This window comes from Heterodontus francisci, chromosome 3 (assembly GCF_036365525.1).
Source record: "Heterodontus francisci isolate sHetFra1 chromosome 3, sHetFra1.hap1, whole genome shotgun sequence".
Lineage (NCBI taxonomy): Eukaryota > Metazoa > Chordata > Chondrichthyes > Heterodontiformes > Heterodontidae > Heterodontus > Heterodontus francisci.
In genome coordinates, this window is record NC_090373.1 from 37,176,337 (window position 1) to 37,194,273 (window position 17,937).

General features: G+C 41.5%; 1 protein-coding gene across 1 annotated transcript in view; it reads right to left on the reverse strand.

The window, feature by feature from the left end:
- Positions 1-17,937, reverse strand: part of lrrc1 (leucine rich repeat containing 1) — a 190,312-nt gene that overhangs the window by 83,178 nt on the left and 89,197 nt on the right. Inside the window, exons 5-6 of the mRNA XM_068021251.1 lie at positions 1,704-1,760; positions 193-256 (exon numbers count right to left, since the gene is read on the reverse strand). Coding sequence (XP_067877352.1) covers positions 193-256; positions 1,704-1,760 — 121 coding nt within the window. The remainder of the gene's footprint in view (positions 1-192; positions 257-1,703; positions 1,761-17,937) is intronic.

Consider the following 17,937-nt stretch of genomic DNA (forward strand, 5'->3'; position numbering starts at 1 on the left):
CTTTATTCAAGGTGTCAGAACAAACTCCCAAATAGAACAAGTGATAGGCTAATAGTCAAATACTTAAACTGAGTACTCTGTAATCTTTTATAAAACCACAAATTATTCTCCATGAATGAAATTGAGACTTACATTAGTTTAACTCTTCACCATGCCTTGCAAAAAAGTATTCAGTTTTTAAAAAATTCTTACCAAGTTATATAGTTCATTGTTTCCGAGGTCCAATTCTTCCAATTTGCAGAGAAGGGCCAGTGATCTGTAAATTAACATAGTATCTCAACGTCAAATTTTTAATGCTACATCATTTTCATCCCAAGGTAATTAATTTGCCGTGGCAATTAATAAAAGTATGCACTGAACAGGCTTTGACAAAGGTCACACCACATATGTTCGGCATCAGTTGTAGACAAAAGTTATCATCGTCTCCCACAGGTTAGAAATTTAATTTCCTCTTTTTAATTTAACGAAAATTACTTTCCACATAGTGCTTGTCTTCAGCTGTCAAGAAGGAATGGAAAAAAAGCTTCTTCCATTTCAGGGCTGTAGTAAAATAATAATGTAAATTTGAAATGTTTCACAATTTGCACATAAATCAAACTCTGGCCTTGCTCAACTAATGCTGGCTGTCAAATCGAACAATGCAGAGGAAGAACAATGAATATATTTATTCACTAAAGGTTTGCAATTTAGGGGTAAATATACCCAGATAAAATGTTCCTGCTCTTGCACAATTTTTTGACCAAGCGAGAGCCAGGCATCCTGTCCTCAGATATCTTCTACTGTCTATGTAGCCTTTAAAGAGATAGGTGACAATGTCAAATTCTTCTCCAACTTCCTGCCCTGCGATTAGCAGGATTTTCCCCCACTTAGTTCCTCCCCTTAATTAATCAAGAAATTAACGACATAATCTGCACAGCTTCACATGGGTGAACCTAGACGGGCATGTCGGAAGTCTATTCATCGATGGAAACATCACAGCTGACCTAACATGTCTCCGCCAGATGCCCAGACAAGTATTTTTCAGATGCACTGGGAATGTTGGCTGAACTTTTCCCCCTTTTAGCAAACTAGAACAGAGGTCAATTGTAGATCCCCAACTGTTCATCTGGCAGACTAGGAATCAAACATGATGTGTACTCGTTCAGATCCTTTGTCCACAGGCTACCAGTAGAGCTAGGTCCAAGAACTTTTTAAAGCAGATGCATATCACCAACAACATAATTAAAGGAATATTCCAAGATAACAGACTCGGTACATTCAAAAAATAATAATTTCTTAAATACCTTGCTCATCTGTTAGCAGAATCCCCCTCTCCCACCAAATTGAGGTTGGTCTTCTCTTCTTGACTAACAGAGGCCAAGAAGCTGAAAAAACTTTATAAAACTACAACTCCCAGCAATCCCCCTTCTTTCCCCACTGACAGGGATAAGAAACAGAGCATGTTGGGAGCAGGGGCTAAGAAACCTCATTTCATCCACCATGATGAATCCAGCTTCAGGGTGGGAAGGGATACCACACACAGATAGTTCCTTTTTCAGAAGAAGTGCAGGTGTTTTCCCAACCCTCAAATATTTCTGTACTTATTTCTTTAACTAGACAGTGACAAAACTTGGCCTACAACAAAGCCCAATTCAAAGAGTTTCATTTCATCCTTACATTCTTATTCCGGTGCATATTTACACAAATAGACAAATAGAACTTACTCTGGTAGTAAGGTCAGCAGGTTCTCTCTTAGCTCAAGTGATGCCAGGTTTATAAGACTGAAAGAGCAAGAAACAACACAATAATGTACAAATTTGGAAAAAATGCATTCAAATAAAGATTAAACTATGAGAACTTAAATAGGTTAGCGTCTTTAAAAATGAATAATCCCAGAACTGATCTGACAATTCGTAGAATCCACAGGAGAAAGCAGCAACATTTCCCTTATACTAATGGTGAAGAGTCAACAGCAGATACCACTGGTGATGAAAACCACACCTGCCAAAATGAGACATACTAATTTCGTCATATGGAACTTCATTTTTGAACTGTTACTGAACTTGAAATAACTTGTTTAAAAAGACCACAACAGTGGCAATGAATATGGCTGCACACTTGTATTCTAAAAGGACAGTGGCTGGAAACATTGCTCACATTTGCATTCGAAAAGACAGTTGCCTGAAGACAATGGAACTGCCTCCCTGCTTCAATTAGCCAGATGGATTTTGATCAAGAGATATTGAATGTGTAAAATAAAAACAAGAAATGCTGGAAATACTCAGCAGGTCTGGCAGCATCTGTGGAGAGAGAAGCAGAGTTAATGTTTCAGGTCAGTGACCCTTCTTCAGAACTGGCAAATATTAGAAATGTAAAAAGGTTATAAGCAAGTGAAGCAGGGGTGGGGCAAGAGATTACAAAGGAGAAGGTGTAGATAGGACAAAGTCACAGAATAGCTGACCAGAAGGTCATGGAGCAAAGATATGTTAATGGTGTGTTAAAAGACAAAGCATTAGTACAGAAAGGGTGTTAACGGACTGAAAATTGAACAGCCGCAAGTACAAACATGAAAAAAACACTGGGTAAGCAAACTGAACAAACTAAGATGAAATAAAATAAACACAAAAGGGTATATATAAAAAAAAAAGGAAAAAGAAAAAAATAACTAAAAATAAAAGTAAAATGGGGAGCCCTGTCATGCTCTGAAATGACTGAACCCAATGTTCAGTCCGGCAGGCTGTAGTGTGCCTAATCGGTAAATGAGGTGCTGTTCCTCGAGCTTGCATTGATGGTCACTGGAACACTGCAGCAATCCCAGGACAGAGATGTGAGCATGAGAGCAGGGGGGGGAAGTGTTGAAATGGCAAGCAACCGGAAGCTCGGGGTCCTGCTTGCGGACTGAGCAGAGATGTTCTGCAAAGCGGTCACCCAGTCTGCGTTTGGTCTCCCCGATGTAGAGGAGACCATATTGTGAGCAGCGAATACAGTATACATTGAAAGAAGTACAAGTAAATCGTTGCTCCACCTGAAAGGAGTGTTTGGGGCCTGGGATAGTGAGGAGAGAGGAGGTAAATGGGCAGATATTATACCTCCTGCGATTGCAGGGGATGGTGCCGTGGGAAGGGGATGAGGTGGTGGGGGTAATGGAGGAGTGGACCAGGGTGTCGCGGAGGGAACGATCCCTTCGGAATGCTGCCAGGGGAAGATGCATTTCGTAGTGGCATCACCCTGGAGGTGGCGGAAATGGCGGAGGATGATCCTTTCGATATGGAGGCTGATGGGGTGGAAAATGAGGACAAGGGGAAACCTGTCACGGTTCTGGGAGGGAGGGGAAGGGGTGAGGGTAGAAGTGCGGGAAATTAATGTGTAAAAGCCAGCATTCAGCCACCACTCCCCGCCCACCACTGAGAGTGTCTGCTAAACTTGGGGGGAAAACCACAAATAAGGAGCTAACATGACTAACTTGCTGGGCAACCTGGGGTTGTTTGAATTGTGCCACACAGAAAGGAAAGAGACTGCAATTTCAAGACAAAGGGAAGGACGGTCTCTCCCTCTCAAGCAAAGCTCCAAGGACCCACGGAAGTAACTTAAGCCTCAAGACTGAAGACCAGCAAAGCAGGTTTCAGAGTGTGCACTGGGCCCCAATGAGAACTGCAAGTCTTAACTTCAATCCAAGACTTTACATTCAACTCAAAACCAGTAACTGAACTCCAGCTATTACTTCAAACCCTTTCCCTTTCAATTCTTTCTCTTCCTCTGTCTCTACTGGCTTGTGTGTTTATCGCGTATGTATGCTAGCGTGGTCGCGTCGCGTATTTTAGTAGTTTTAACTGAATTAGAGTTTTAGTGTTAATAAATTTACACCTTTCGTGTTTAAATCTGAGAAAGCCTGTCTGGTTGAATTCTTTGCCATTACAATTAGAGAGCAGTGAGCAAGAATTCACTGAGAGGGAAGATAAAGCATGGTGTTTCAAAAGTTAAATGCTGTCACAGCCAAACCAGGAAGAGGCTTAGCGGGGGAGCCCTAGACCCCTTTCTCACCTGGTCATAACAGAACTTTGGGGGCTAGCGTCCTGGATTGGACCCACAGATAAATGAAAAATTGGAAGTGGGAAGCCAAATTGATCTCAATCAAAAAGAGAAAAGATTTCAAAACAGGTTTTCTTGTGGTTGTGTGCTAGAATACTAACATGTCTGCGACTGAAACTAGTAGCTTCCCAAGCCAGGGTGAAGTAACTTGGGATAAGTTAAAAGCAATGTCTATGGAGGACTTGAGGAAAATGGCTGAGCAGTGTGGGATCATTGTACATGGCAAGGGTAGGAAGTCTGAACTCCTAAGACTAGTGGCCAACCATTTTTCCCTCGAACGTGAAGAATCAGAAACAGTGTTAGAAATAGACTCCGATGGGGTATTGCTAGCAAAGATACAATTGGAACAGAGGAAACTTGAATTCAAAGATGAGGAAAGGGAGAGCGCGCGCGAGAGGAGAGCGCGCGCGAGAGGGCGGGCGAGAGAGAGAGGGCGGGCGAGAGAGAGAGGGCGAGGGCGAGGACGACAGCGAGTGAGAGAGGGGAGCAAGAGAGGAGCGAAAGCGAGAGCGAGGAGCGAGAGAGACAGGAGAGAAAGAAAGAAAGAAAGAACCTTCCAGAAGGAACATAAGTAAAGAGAGCTGAGGCAGCTTGAGTTAGCTAGGGGGTGACAGAGTAACCCCAGTGAAAGCATGGCTAATATGGAGAATAGTAATTTGGGGCTGTGTACTGAATTGTTAAAATTTTCCCAACTGATACCAAAATTCAATGAGGGAGACGTGGAAGCATTTTTTGTAACTTTTGAAAAACGTGCAAGGTAGTTAAAATGGTCGGCTGAGAACTGGACTCTCCTGCTGCCAAGTAAGTGAAAAGGAAATGCCTGTGAGGTCTTATTCCCTGTTGCCAGATGAGAGTTCATCAAATAATAAACTGACAATAAAGGCTATCCTTGGGGGGATATGAGTTAGTTCTGGAAGCCTCATGCCATAAGTTTCAAACCCTCAAGAAGCAAGCTGATCAAACTTACTTGGAGTTTGAGAAAAGTAAGCAGCTGGCATTTGACCAGTGGTTGAGGGCAGCCCAGCTATGAAAACCTCAGAGCGGTAATTCTGCTAGATGAATTTAAAAACTCTCTCCCACTCTCCGTAAAGACTCATGTAGAGGAACAAAAAGTTCATAGAACAAGGCAAGCCACAGTTCTGGCTGATGATTTTCTTATAATATACATGTCAGTTCCCCAGGGGAAAACCTTTCCTAGTCACCCCCACAAATCCAAAAATGACAAAGGGTGTGAAGGTGATAGGAACCCAAGCAGTCCTGGGAGAGAGAGAAAAGCATGAGACACAGGGGGCCCTCCTCCAGCCAAAAAGGAAGGTGCTGTAAATAGGTGTGACCCAGAGACCTGTGTGCTTCCACTGTAATAAGGCAGGTCATCTGAAAGCTGACTGAGGAAACTACGGGGAAAGCCTGTAGGGTTAATCAGGGCACACCCAGTGAAGGAGAAAGAACCCTAATAGAAAGCACAGCGGAAGAAGTTGTGGCTTTAGCTGCAGCTGGAGTAAGGCCAGAAAACATACTACTGTGGGTGCAGGAAAATTTAATAGAATTCCTGAAGGCTCTCAGGATTTTGTGTCTGAAGGGACAGTAATCCCATATCCCTCGAGCGGGGCAAGCTGGCCCATAGTAATCCTCAGGGACACAGGGGTCACCAGATCCCTTTCACTGGGAGAAGGCCTGACCTTTCCCCCAGAGAGTTCAGTAAATACCAGAATGGTGGTAAATGCAGGGCAGTGTATGCCTTTACACCGGGTGCACCTGGAGTGCGACCTAGTTCCAGGACCGGTGACCGTAGGATTGTCCCTAGTTTGCCTGTGGATGGGGTTGAACTACTCCTAGGTAATGATCTGGCGGGGACAATGGTGGTAGCTTCCCCAGAGTTGAATAGAGACCGGAGGTCAGAGAGACAGGGCAGTGGCAGCAGATGGTCCCCTGCAGTTCCCCTGCATGCGTAGTGAATCGAGCCATGATCAAACCAGCTCCCCCAGTGGAGACTGAATTGGCACTGCAGTCAGATGACCATGAGGTCTGTCTGAGACTTCCTTTGGAAAGTTAGAGGACCCAGGGAACGAATTAAATGGATCTTCCCTAGCTGAGGCTCAGTGAGCCGACCCATTACTGAGAGCGTTAACACAGGCTGCCCAGACTGAAATTGAAGCAGAAGGAGACCCTAGTTGCTACTATTTAAAGAATGAGTTACTAATGGAGAAGTGGAATTCTCCTCACAGACCTGAAGACAAAGAGTGGACAGTGGTTCACCGGTTAGTGGTGCCGCAGAGAGGTACCAGAGAGAGAAAAATATTAAGAATGGCCCATGAGATAACAATAACTGCCAACCTCCCCAGAAATCACATGTTTATTGGGATGCCCATTCCCAACGTATTGCAGGCTGATGGTGAAGAAACTCCAAATCCCTCTGGGCAACACATAACCATCTCAGACCCACCTCAAGGGAAACGGGGCATTTTAAAGCAGAACTGTTACAAAGGAAAGAAAGGCTGTAACAATTTTTAGGATTTCTGAATGAATGAGAATGAGAGAAATGCATATGTGTTTTCCTGTACTTTCGCTTCTTTCTATTTTTAGAATGAAATGCTCTCCTAATATCGCATTTCATTCCATTGTATGTGGAGATGTGACAAAAACCACACCTGCCAAAATGAGACATATCAATTTCATCATATGGAACATTATTTTTGAACTGTTACTGGACTTGAAATAACTTGTTTAAAAAAACCACAACAGTAGCTGCAAACATGGCTGCACATTTGTATTCTAAAAGGACAGTGGCTGGATACATGGCTGCATATTTGCATTCTAAAAAACTGTTGCCTGAAGACGACAATGGAAGTGCCTCCTTGCTTCATTTATCCAGATGGATTTTGATCAAGAGACATCGAATGTGTAAAAGCCAGCATTCCACAACCACCCCCCACCACTGAGCATGTCTGCTAAGTTTGGGGGAAATGCACAAATCTGGCAGGAAAGTGTTGGCCAGGGGCTGCAAGAAACACAGAATCAGTTACAAACTGCTGGGATTGTTTGACCTGTAGTAACCTGGAGCTCGGACACTGGCCTGTGCTGGTAAAAACCAGTTTGAACTAATTACTTTATGGGACAAGACAAAGAACAGGACACAGGAAAAGGGCCTTATTTGGACACGGTGTGATACCAGGGTCTTTGGGCCTGGGCCAATTAGGAGAAGCTGTGAACGAGGTGATCAAGCTTAAGCCAACCGGAAGGACACAGCTCAGATTTGGAGAGATAAGCAACAGGATAAGAATAGAGCTTTTTGGGCATAGAGTCAGCGAAAACTCTGCAGATCAACCATCGTGGAAGCGGAAGACCCTGCCTGAGCGACGCGATGACGTAGAAGAGAGAAGAGAGAGAGAGAGAGAGAGAGAGAGAGAGAGAGAGAGAGAGAGAGAGAGAGAGAGATGGCCAGTGTTAACTCTCCCTTTTTCAGGAAATATCCTTTGTATTCTGTGACTAGAACAGGGAAAGGTCAGAGGAACCTAGTGGGTGTGCTTATGAATTCTAGCTAGTTTTATTATTAACTGTATAACTCAGGGGAGTTGTATGTTTTTGTCTAACTAAGTGTATAAGCCTTATTCTTACATTGTACAACGTGAATAAAGTAAATTGATAGCTAAAGAAAGGACTGAGTTCCCCCTCTTTGTACTAAGCCAGTAACTGTAGCTGTGGACAAGGGGGAGTTGACTCTGCTCCACAGTTAACAAGAGACTGTTCCAAATAAGGAACTGGTCACGTGACCAACCTGCTGGGCAACCTGGGGTTATTTGAATTGTGCCACACAAAAAGGAAAGAGACTGCAATTTGAAGACAAAGAGAAGGAAGGTCTCTCCCTGTCTCTCTCTCAAACAAAGCTCAAGGGACTACAAGAGAAGGGCAATACTGGACCTAATTCTAGGGAATGAAGCTGGTCAAGTGGTAGAAGTATCAGTGGGGGAGCATTTTGGGAATAGTGACCAGAACTCTAAGATTTAAGGCAGTTACGGAAAAGGACAAAGACAGGCCAGAAATAAAGGTACTGAATTGGGGGGAGGCTGATTTCAATTTGACAAAAGTGGATCTGGCCAAAGTGGACTGGGAGCAGCAACTTGTAGGAAAGTTTCCATCAGGCCAGTAGGAGTCATTCAAAGAGGAAATAGTGAGGGTTCAGAACCAACGTGTACCCATTAAGGTGAGGGGTAGGACCATCTAGTCCAAAGAACCCTGGATGTCAAGGGATATAGAGTATTGGATCAGGAAAAAAAAGGAGGCTTATGGCAGATTCGGAGCACTGAAAACAGCAGAGGCATTAGAAAGTATAGGGGGGTACTTAAAAAAGTAATTAGGAGAGCGAGGAGGAGAAATGAAAAAATATTGGCGGGCAAGATAAAGGAAAATTCTAAGGCGTTTTATAAGTATATATAGTGCAAGAGGATAACCAGGGAAAGAGTAGGACCCATTAGGGACCAAAGTGGCAATCTGTGTATGGAGCCGGAGGACATAGGTGAGGTTTTAAATGATTACTTTTCATCTGTTTTCACTGTGGAGAACGATGATGTAAGTGTAGAGATCAGGGAGGGGAATTGCGATATACTTGAACATATTAACATTGAAAGGGAGGAAGTACTAGATGTTTTAGTGGGCTTAAAAGTGGATAAATCCCCAGGACCAGATGAGATGTATCCCAGGCTGTTATGTGAGTTAAGAGAGGTGATAGCAGGGGTTCTGACATAAATTTTCAGATCCTCTCTGGCCACGGGAGAGGTACCAGAGGACTGGAGGACAGCGAATGTGGTACCATTATTCAAGAAGGGTAGCAGGGATAGACCAAATAATTACAGGCCGGTGAGTCTAACATCAGTGCTTTGGAAACTATTGGAAAAAATTCTGAGGGACAGGATTAATCTCCACTTGGAAAGGCAGAGAATAATCAGGGATAGTCAGCATAGCTTTGTCAAGGGGAGATCGTGTCTAATTAACTTGATTGAATTTTTCGAGACAGTGACTAGATGTGTAGATGAGGGCAAAGCAGTTGACGTAGTCTACATGGACTTCAGTAAGGCTTTTGATAAGGTTCCGCATGGGAAATTGGTTAAGAAGGTAAAAGCCCATGGGATCTAGGGCAATTTGGAAAATTGGATCCAAAATTAGCTTAGTGGCAGGAGGTAATGGTCGAGGGTTGTTTTTGCGAGTGGAAGCCTGTGACCAGTGGTGCACCACAGGGATTGGTGCTGGGACCCTTGCTGTTTGCAGTGTAAATTAATGATTTAGATGTGAATATAGGAGGTATGATAAGTAAGTTCGCAGATGACATGAAAATTGGAAGTTAATGCTGAGAAGTGTGAGGTGATGCATTTTGGGAGGACTAACAAGGCAAGGGAATATACAATGGATGGTAGGACCCTAGGAAGTACAGCGGGTCAGAGGGACCTTGCTGTACTTCCCACAGATCACTGAAGGCAGCAGCACAGGTAGATAAGGTGGTTAGGAAGACATATGGGATACTTGCCTTTATTAGCCGAGGCATAGAATATAAGAGCAGGGAGTTTATGATGGAGCTGTATAAAATGCTAGTTAGGCCACAGCTGGAGTACTGTGTAGAGTTCTGGGCACCACACTATGGGAAGGATGTGATTGCACTGGAGAGGGTGCAGAGCAGATTCACCAGGATGTTGCCTGGGCTGGAGCATTTCAGCTATAAAGACAGACTGAAAAGGGCTAGGGTTGTTTTCCTTAGAACAGAGAAGGATGAGGGGGACCTGACTGAGGTCCACAAAATTTATGAGGGGCATTGATAGGTTAGATAGGAAAAGACTTTTTCCCTTAGCAGAGGGGTCAATAACAATGGGGCAGAGATTTAAGGTAAGGGGCAGGAGGTTTAGAGGGGATTTGAGGAAAAATATTTTCACCCAGAGGGTAGTTGGAATCTGGAATATACTGCCTGAAGGAGTGGAAGAGGCAGGAACCCTCACAACATTTAGGAAGTATTTAGATAAGCACTTGAAACGCCATAGCATACAAGGCTATGGGCCAAGTGCTGGAAAATGGGACTAGAGTAGTTAGGTGCTTGATGGCCGGCACAGACACAATGGGCCGAAGGGCCTGTTTCTGTGCTGAATAACCCTATGACCCATGGAAGTAACTTAAGCCTCAAGACTGAAGACCAGCGAAACAAGTTTGAAATCGTGCACTGGGCCCCAATGAGAACTGCAAGACATAACTTTAATTAATTGAACTGAACTCCAGCTACTACTTCAAACCCTTTCCCCTTAAATTCTTTCTCTTCCTCTGTCTCTATTTGTGTGTTTATCGCGTGGTTGCGTCATGTATTTTTAGTAGTTTTAACTGAATTAAGAGTTTTAATGTTAATAAACTTACACCTTTCTTGTTTAACTCTGAGAAAACCTGTCTGATTTTCTTCGTCATTACAACTAGAGAGCAGTGAGCAAGGACTCTCAGAGGGAAGCTAAAACACTGCTTTAAAAATTTAAATCCTGTTATGGCAAAACCAGGAAGAGGCTGCGAGGGGGAGCCCTAGACCCCTTTCTCACCTGGTCGTAATGAACTACAGTATAGGGTAACAGCTCGTGCAATATCAACACTGAAAATCTGACAAAAACAAATTCCAACTTTGGTGTAGCAGACAAAATTACTGACTTACTTGTGATTACATAACATTGCATGGACTATTTGCAGAACATAGAAAGGAGGAACAAAAGTAGACAATTTGGCCCATCAAACCCTTGCACTTTTCAATCAGATCATTACTGAACTCTACGTCAACTCCACATCTCTTGATAACCATATCTAACAAAAATCTAATTCAACCTTGAAAACTTTAATTGTCTCAAGATTCAAAACTATTTGGGTGGGCGGGAAGTTCCGGATTTCCTTCCTGAATGGTCTAGCTTTAATTTTAAGACTTTGCCCCTTATTCTAGATTCCCGCACAAGCAAAAGAGTATGTACCGATGAACTCCATCAAAAACTGTAATCATTTTAAAGACCTCAATTAGATTATCCTCAAACTTCTAAATGCAAAAGAACACAAACTAAGTTTATTCAACCTTTCCTCATAATTTAACCCTTAATCCCTGACATCATTATGGTCAATCTGCACTGTACCCTCTCTAAAAGCTGATATAACCTTCTAGAGGTATGGGGGCCAGAGCTGAACACTGTGCCATAAATGAGGTTTAACTCATTGAGCTCTGTATAACTGAAGGATAACCTTTTAACCTTTCTATTCCAGCCCCCTTGAGATAAAGGACAACATTCTGATGGCCTTTTTGATTACTTTTTGTTCCCAACTATTAGTTTTTAGTGATCTATGCACACTGACATCCAAACCCCATTGCTCCTCCACAAATCCTAGTCCCTGACCAATTAGAAAATATTCCAAATTCACTTTCTTAAATCCAAAGTGAATGATCTCATACATCCACACATTAAACTCCATCTGCCATAATTTTGCCTATTCACTTAATCTATGCCCCTTTGCAACTACTTGTCAATCTACATTATATTCTATGCCTCCTAACTTGGTGTAATCTGAACTTGACTGTGTAACTCTCAATTCCTTCATGTAAGACATTGATATATGGTGAAAAGCAGAGCCCCCGGTACAGATCCCTGCGGAAGACCTCTTGTCATAGTCTGCCAGAGTACATTCCCTTGAGACCAACTCTGTTTCCTACTTCTCAATTACAAACATCCATCACAAGATTACCTCCAATTCAGTGTGCTTTTATTTTTGCTAACTGTACTGAACCTTATCAAATGCTTTCTGGAAGTCCACACAGACAATATCCATAGATGTGACATCCTCAAATATCCAAATAGATTATTCTGAAATAGTCTGCCTTTCTGTCTTCACTCTCTTCAATCAGCTTGTACTGGTCCAAGATTTCAGCCACTCTGTCCTTGATGACTTGAGTAATGATTGATTATTCACAAACATACAAACTCCTGTAAAATGCCCTTCACATCACTTAGAAGGGGATTAAAACAACCTGGAATACATTTAAATTTGGAACCCCTCAGATGCTCCAGCTGGGCTCAATCACAATTATTATTGCACATAGTGCACTGACCACAGACACAAAACTTTCCACACATAAAATATGAACCTAAACACCAACACATTGATTTTCAACCACTTGAGACAACAAAGATCAAGTAATCTACTCCAGACGCAATTCCCAGTATTATTTAGGATTGTTTCTTCAGCAAAAACTTTATTCTCCTTCTAAAGGTATTATCATATTCTCACGAAGCACAGGGACTAACAAAAGTCAGATGCAGTACCAAAAATCAAGCCATGAATGAAAAGTTGTAAATAATTCCCATTACAGCAGTATGAATAAAACTCTGCGACAGCTCGACCAGATTTGCATCCACTATTCTCCATGGGGTGTGGGTGGGGGATGGGTTTTCAAAAGAACTCAGCCGCTGTGTATGGCAACAAGTTAGCAATTGCACTTAAATATTATAGCAAGGCAGATGCAGAAAATGGAAAAATGTCACAAGTACATCTGGGATTGCTTTACTCAGGTTGGAGCTGACACTCCTTGCTGGGGGGGGGGGCGCGCGTCGAAGCACAACAAGCTTTACCCTGCTAATTGTGCCATTCCTGGCCTGAGAAGGTTGGCCTCCCACATTTTACCCTCGGTTATCCAACACCCCTGAGCTCGCTTACCTACATTGGCTTGATTTTAAAATTCCCATCCAAGTTTTCAAATCCCCCCCTCCATGGCCTCGCCTCTCCCTAACTCTGTAATCTCCTCCTCCTCCACAGCCCTCCGAGATATCTGCTACTTGAATTCTGGCCTCTTGGGCATCCTCAATTTTAATCACCCCACCATTGGTGGCCATGTCTGCAGTTGCCAATGGTCTGAAGTCTGGAATTCACTCCCTAAAACTCTACAGTTCCTTTCCTCCTTTAAGACGCTCCTTAAAACCTACCGCTTTGAGCAAGCTTTTGGTCATTCACTCTAATATCACCTTATGTGGCTTGGTGTCAAATTTTGTTAAAGCTCCTGTGAAGCACCATTAGAGGCGCTATATAAATGCAAGTTGTTGGATGCTGACAGTGAATGTCCAAGATTCCCCAGCAACAAAATCCTTCACCTTGAGCGCACGCACGCAAGCGGCCAGCATTTTCCCCAGTAACTCTCAATTTATTAACTGCTGCTAGTGTACTAAGTTACCCCAATACTGAACAGTGAGGCTTTTATAACTATTGCTATGACTACTCTTAGAATCAGTTGGTTTAGTATGAATGAGCTAAATTCAATGAGTTTGACATTACCAAAAACCTATAATCTGCTTAAAATCCAGATAAATCCTTCATAGTATCTCTTCTAAATATAGTAAACCCATCTGTGCACAAAATGGATTGTTACAAGGAAGTTTTGCTGATTTTACCTAAAAGGAAACATTTTTCAGCCATAAATACTATATAAAGAAATAAACAACTTATGTAATTTACAAGTTCTCCCCATCACATCCTTGACTGCTCAGTTAGCAAATAGTGTGGCCTTGGGTTTGATTCTCAGTTTTTATTAAGTTAGCTATCTCGGCAGGGATGGTGACATTCAAACAGTCTTCATTGGACTCCAGTTGTTAGCTTGAAAGAGGCAGGGAAGAGAGCTCGACTTGGGTACCAACTCCAACTCTTGCTCATGTTCCAGTAACTCATACTAGAATATATGTGTATGGATATGAGTGAAGAATAGAATCAGATTGCGTGCCCTTTAGCTATTCAACCGTTGTTGGGAACAGATCCTGAATCTACAAAATACAAATTACAAGTTTGTATTTTTAATTCAGGTGCTGCACTCAACTATTGGTTTAAAAGCCAAAAAGCACTCTCTGTAGTTCCTGTGTGACAAATGGCCATTTAGGCAATGTAATACAGGACTACAGATGCCCATAGAACAAAATCCCAGAATAGAAAAGCATAAAAAGGGAGAAAGTTAAGAGGAAAAACAATGGATTTAGTTGATGTGGATCAGATTTTAAGCAGATTACAGGATTGTGATTATGTTGAGCACTGACACCATGCAATATTAGTAAAGTAAACCTCGCAGATGGTTCCCGCTTTGTTTGATCATTTCAACATGCCTAGATTCCACAGAATACAAGTCAATTACTATTAATTATACCCTATATTATTTTGTTTCACACAAGGAACTTTTTTCCTGTGTGCTTTTAAGTTACCAATTAGCACTGTTAGTTGCTTAAGGCAAAGCAAATTAAATAGGAAAAAAAAAAGCAATAGAAGTAAGGGAACAAAACAGAAGTACAAAAATGTGGGATCATGTTGCCACATTTAACATATCAATTCCAAGACTTTCACCATACTGAACAATTAACAAGATATCTGGAAGTTGAGAGGGCACACTTTGTACACCACAAGATAGGCAACTCAAAGTTAAAACAAATACCACATACTTAGATCAGTCTCCGTAACGGAAAGGACAAGAATAATCACTTCCAAAAAGTTTGTTCCAACAGTATTACACAATATTTTTATATATTGTGAGGAAAAAGAAAATTACTGGAAAATTCATTACAGCAGTACACAGCGGAACAAGTTCACACTGGCAATAAAAAACAAAATATAGGATTGATGTCACAAAGTTCTTCATACAAACAGTTATCAGCAGGTGGAATGCACTTATCAGCAGAGCAGTGGAATCAAAAACCCTGGAATCATTTTAAAAAATACACAACTGGATGCTGTGATGCCCATAGGAAAATAGGAAATGGCAGATGGGGAAAGAGAAGAGGAGAGAGACTAAGTTCTTGGATGTGCTAGGAAAGGTCAAAAATGCTTTCGTCATTTTATGATCTTCTTGCATGATACCACATACTTTTGAACATCCACGTCACCTTAAATCAGCAAATTCATACACTCCTATCACTCTTACTGAATCCATACCAGAGGTTTTGGCCTGGATTTTGAGGCTGTAATGATGACAAATGCTTACAATCTCGCTGTTATTAGAACTGCTAAATTGACAGTAGCTTCTGGCATCTGCACAGTTAAATGAGGAAATCCAGAAGTTACTGGCAGTGATTCCCTGCTCCTCCACAGAGTATGAAGTTCAAGTCCCTGCAGATGAAAATCTTAAAAATCACTTGATTTGGCATGAGCTTCCACTTTTTACACGATCAATCTTGCTGTAAAAATCCTTGAAAACGTTGCGACTTGTTCATTGAGTAACTGGCTTTTTAAGCAGCTAGCCAAGTTCATAATTACTGCTGAACAACTTCACAGGCCCTGGAAAACTAATTTTATATTTGTGGAATATCAAATTTCTCCATCATGGAAAAACAATCCATAGATTTTTTAAACAATTTTCTTAAAACATTTGAAGTTTGTTGAATAGTCCAGCTTAGAAACATAGAAAATAGGAGCAGGAGTAGGCCATTTGGCCCTTCAAGCCTGCTCCGCCATTCATTATGATCATGGCTGATCATCCAACTCAGCAGCCTGTTCCGGCTTTCGCCCCATACCCTTTGATCCCTTTAGACCCAAGAGCTATATCTAACTCCTTTTTGAAAACATTCAATGTTTTGGCCTCAACTGCTTTCTGTGGTAGCAAATTCCACAGGCTCACCACTCTCTGGGTGAAGAAATTTCTCTTTCTACCTTAATCCCATGTGTCTGCCCTAATCTTCACTTCACTGTCTGTAAAATGATTAAAAAATGAAGGTTCATCAGTGCGTTTTACTTCCTAGTTTGCAGTGAGAGAATTCTTCAACGTGATTGGCTAATTAGCCTGCTTGATGGCATCACTGTTGCAAGATGCATGAGATCCCCTATAGCTGATGCTGGATAGAAATTATTGGGGAAGGTGAACTCTACTCCAGAGAGATCATAAGATCTTTGTGGGCAACTTTCTTCCAGACCAGCATCAAGTGCCATCACTTTGCCACTGACAACAAAATCCGACCTTTTATCTTTCAGTGTATTATGAAAGTGCTTCCATTTGCTGTTAAATATTTTTCTGAGGACTCATATTTTGGAAGGCTGAAGATTTCATAGATGTTGGACTCTTTTTTTTATTGATAGGACACTTGAGATGTTGTTACTGGACATCCCATGCCTTAAGATAAATAAACAACAGAAACCTTGGTGACTTGGGGGAGATGTTTACAGAGAAGTGACATGTCAAGATTTGAGTGGTCAGGAGGTTCTGACCTGCTGTTCAGGGTTTTGCGTCTGAGATATTGCTTTGTTTCAGTTGGGGTGTCGACTGTGTTTGAAAGCAGTTAGAGATCAACCTGCCAAGAGAAAAACATTCAGTTCATCTCTTTTTCTACCTCTTCGAAAAGACCCTGCGAATCTAGAGCATGATAATTGAAACCCCCCCTGATGCTGCGTTTCTCCTGGAGGGTCTACCAGACTGTTTCTCAATATCTCCAGAACGAACTACTCTAGAAAGATCCCAGTGACCCATCTCCCTATGCCTGACCAGAAGGGACAGCTGACATCCTTTCATATCTTCTCTTTTTCCCTTCAAGAATTAATAAGTATTTAGCCAAAGTATTCTTTTTTTGTCTTTTTTTTGTAAAAGAGCTCTGCAGAGAGAATTTATTTTTTCAGCATAGGTATGAGCTAGTGTGTGGTGTATTTAAAAAGGGAACTTTCATATTTCAATCTGTGTTAATACTTTGCTTCATTACTGGACAAGTCTCGTTTGAGATAAACTGATAATTATTGTTTATTGAAGAAACCTGGTTGGCGTATTTTATTCTGGGATAAAGAGTATGTGATTGACCGTATCGGTAACTGAGTAAACATTTAAATATATGTTGTGACCTGTGGAGAAGTGGAACTGAAAAAGACAGTGCACTCCTCCCACCTTGATCATAACAAGTGTATCAACAACTCTAGGGATTTGCATCGCTCTAGGCTGTGTTTTTCTTTTTAAATGTCATTATGATTTACCCTAAAATTGTGTTAAAAATGTTTTAAATAAATTTTAGTTTTTTCCTAGATACCCTGACTTTCTTCCCCATGCTATTAGTTTTTTAAAAAAAATTAATATAGTCAGTTCTACACCTTTCAAAAAAATTTAAAACATCTTCCTCTCTACTCCAGGTTCCACCACCCATTTTCAGGGCTGGAAACCAGCAAAAGAAATTGGTCGATGTTGGCTGAGTAAGCTGTCTGGAATTGCTTTTCAGCCAATGTAAACCAAGTCATATAAAGATTGACCTTGACAGTTTACATGCAAACAGGTTTTGATGCAACTTTTGTACGGGAAAACCAACACTGCAGAAGTTAGCTGACCCATCCAGAGATAACTCGAGTAACGTTAAGGGTTCCTTTTTTAAAAATTATAAGCACCAGGCTTTTTTGCACAATGCTATTTGACAGCAATTCAATCTGTACTTTCACCAGATGTTCATAAAACGCTGAAATTTAGGATGTTAATTTGTTTGACATAGTAACTGCCACTTATGTACAATTTACTATGCACCCTAAATCCAAAGTTTAATTACATCTGATACGAATAAAACTCTGAATCTACCAGATTTAGACAATCAAGTTTGAAGCTGTCTGGGAATCATGCTATGACTCAGCTATTTTGTCTCATGAAGACACAAATCAAAATTTAAATAGTTTGAAAATAAACCTTTGGCTGAAGTGGAAAATATAATTCAAAAACAAAATACTGCTGGAAATCTGAAATAGGAACAGAAAATGATGGTCAGGCAGCATCTGTGAAGAAAGAGAGAGAGTTAACGTTTCAGGTCCGTGACCTTTTATCAGAAACCTGCTTTTCAAGTAGTTAATCGTGCCTATTTGAAATGTGACAATATTTATGGAGGACTTTGTGGGAGT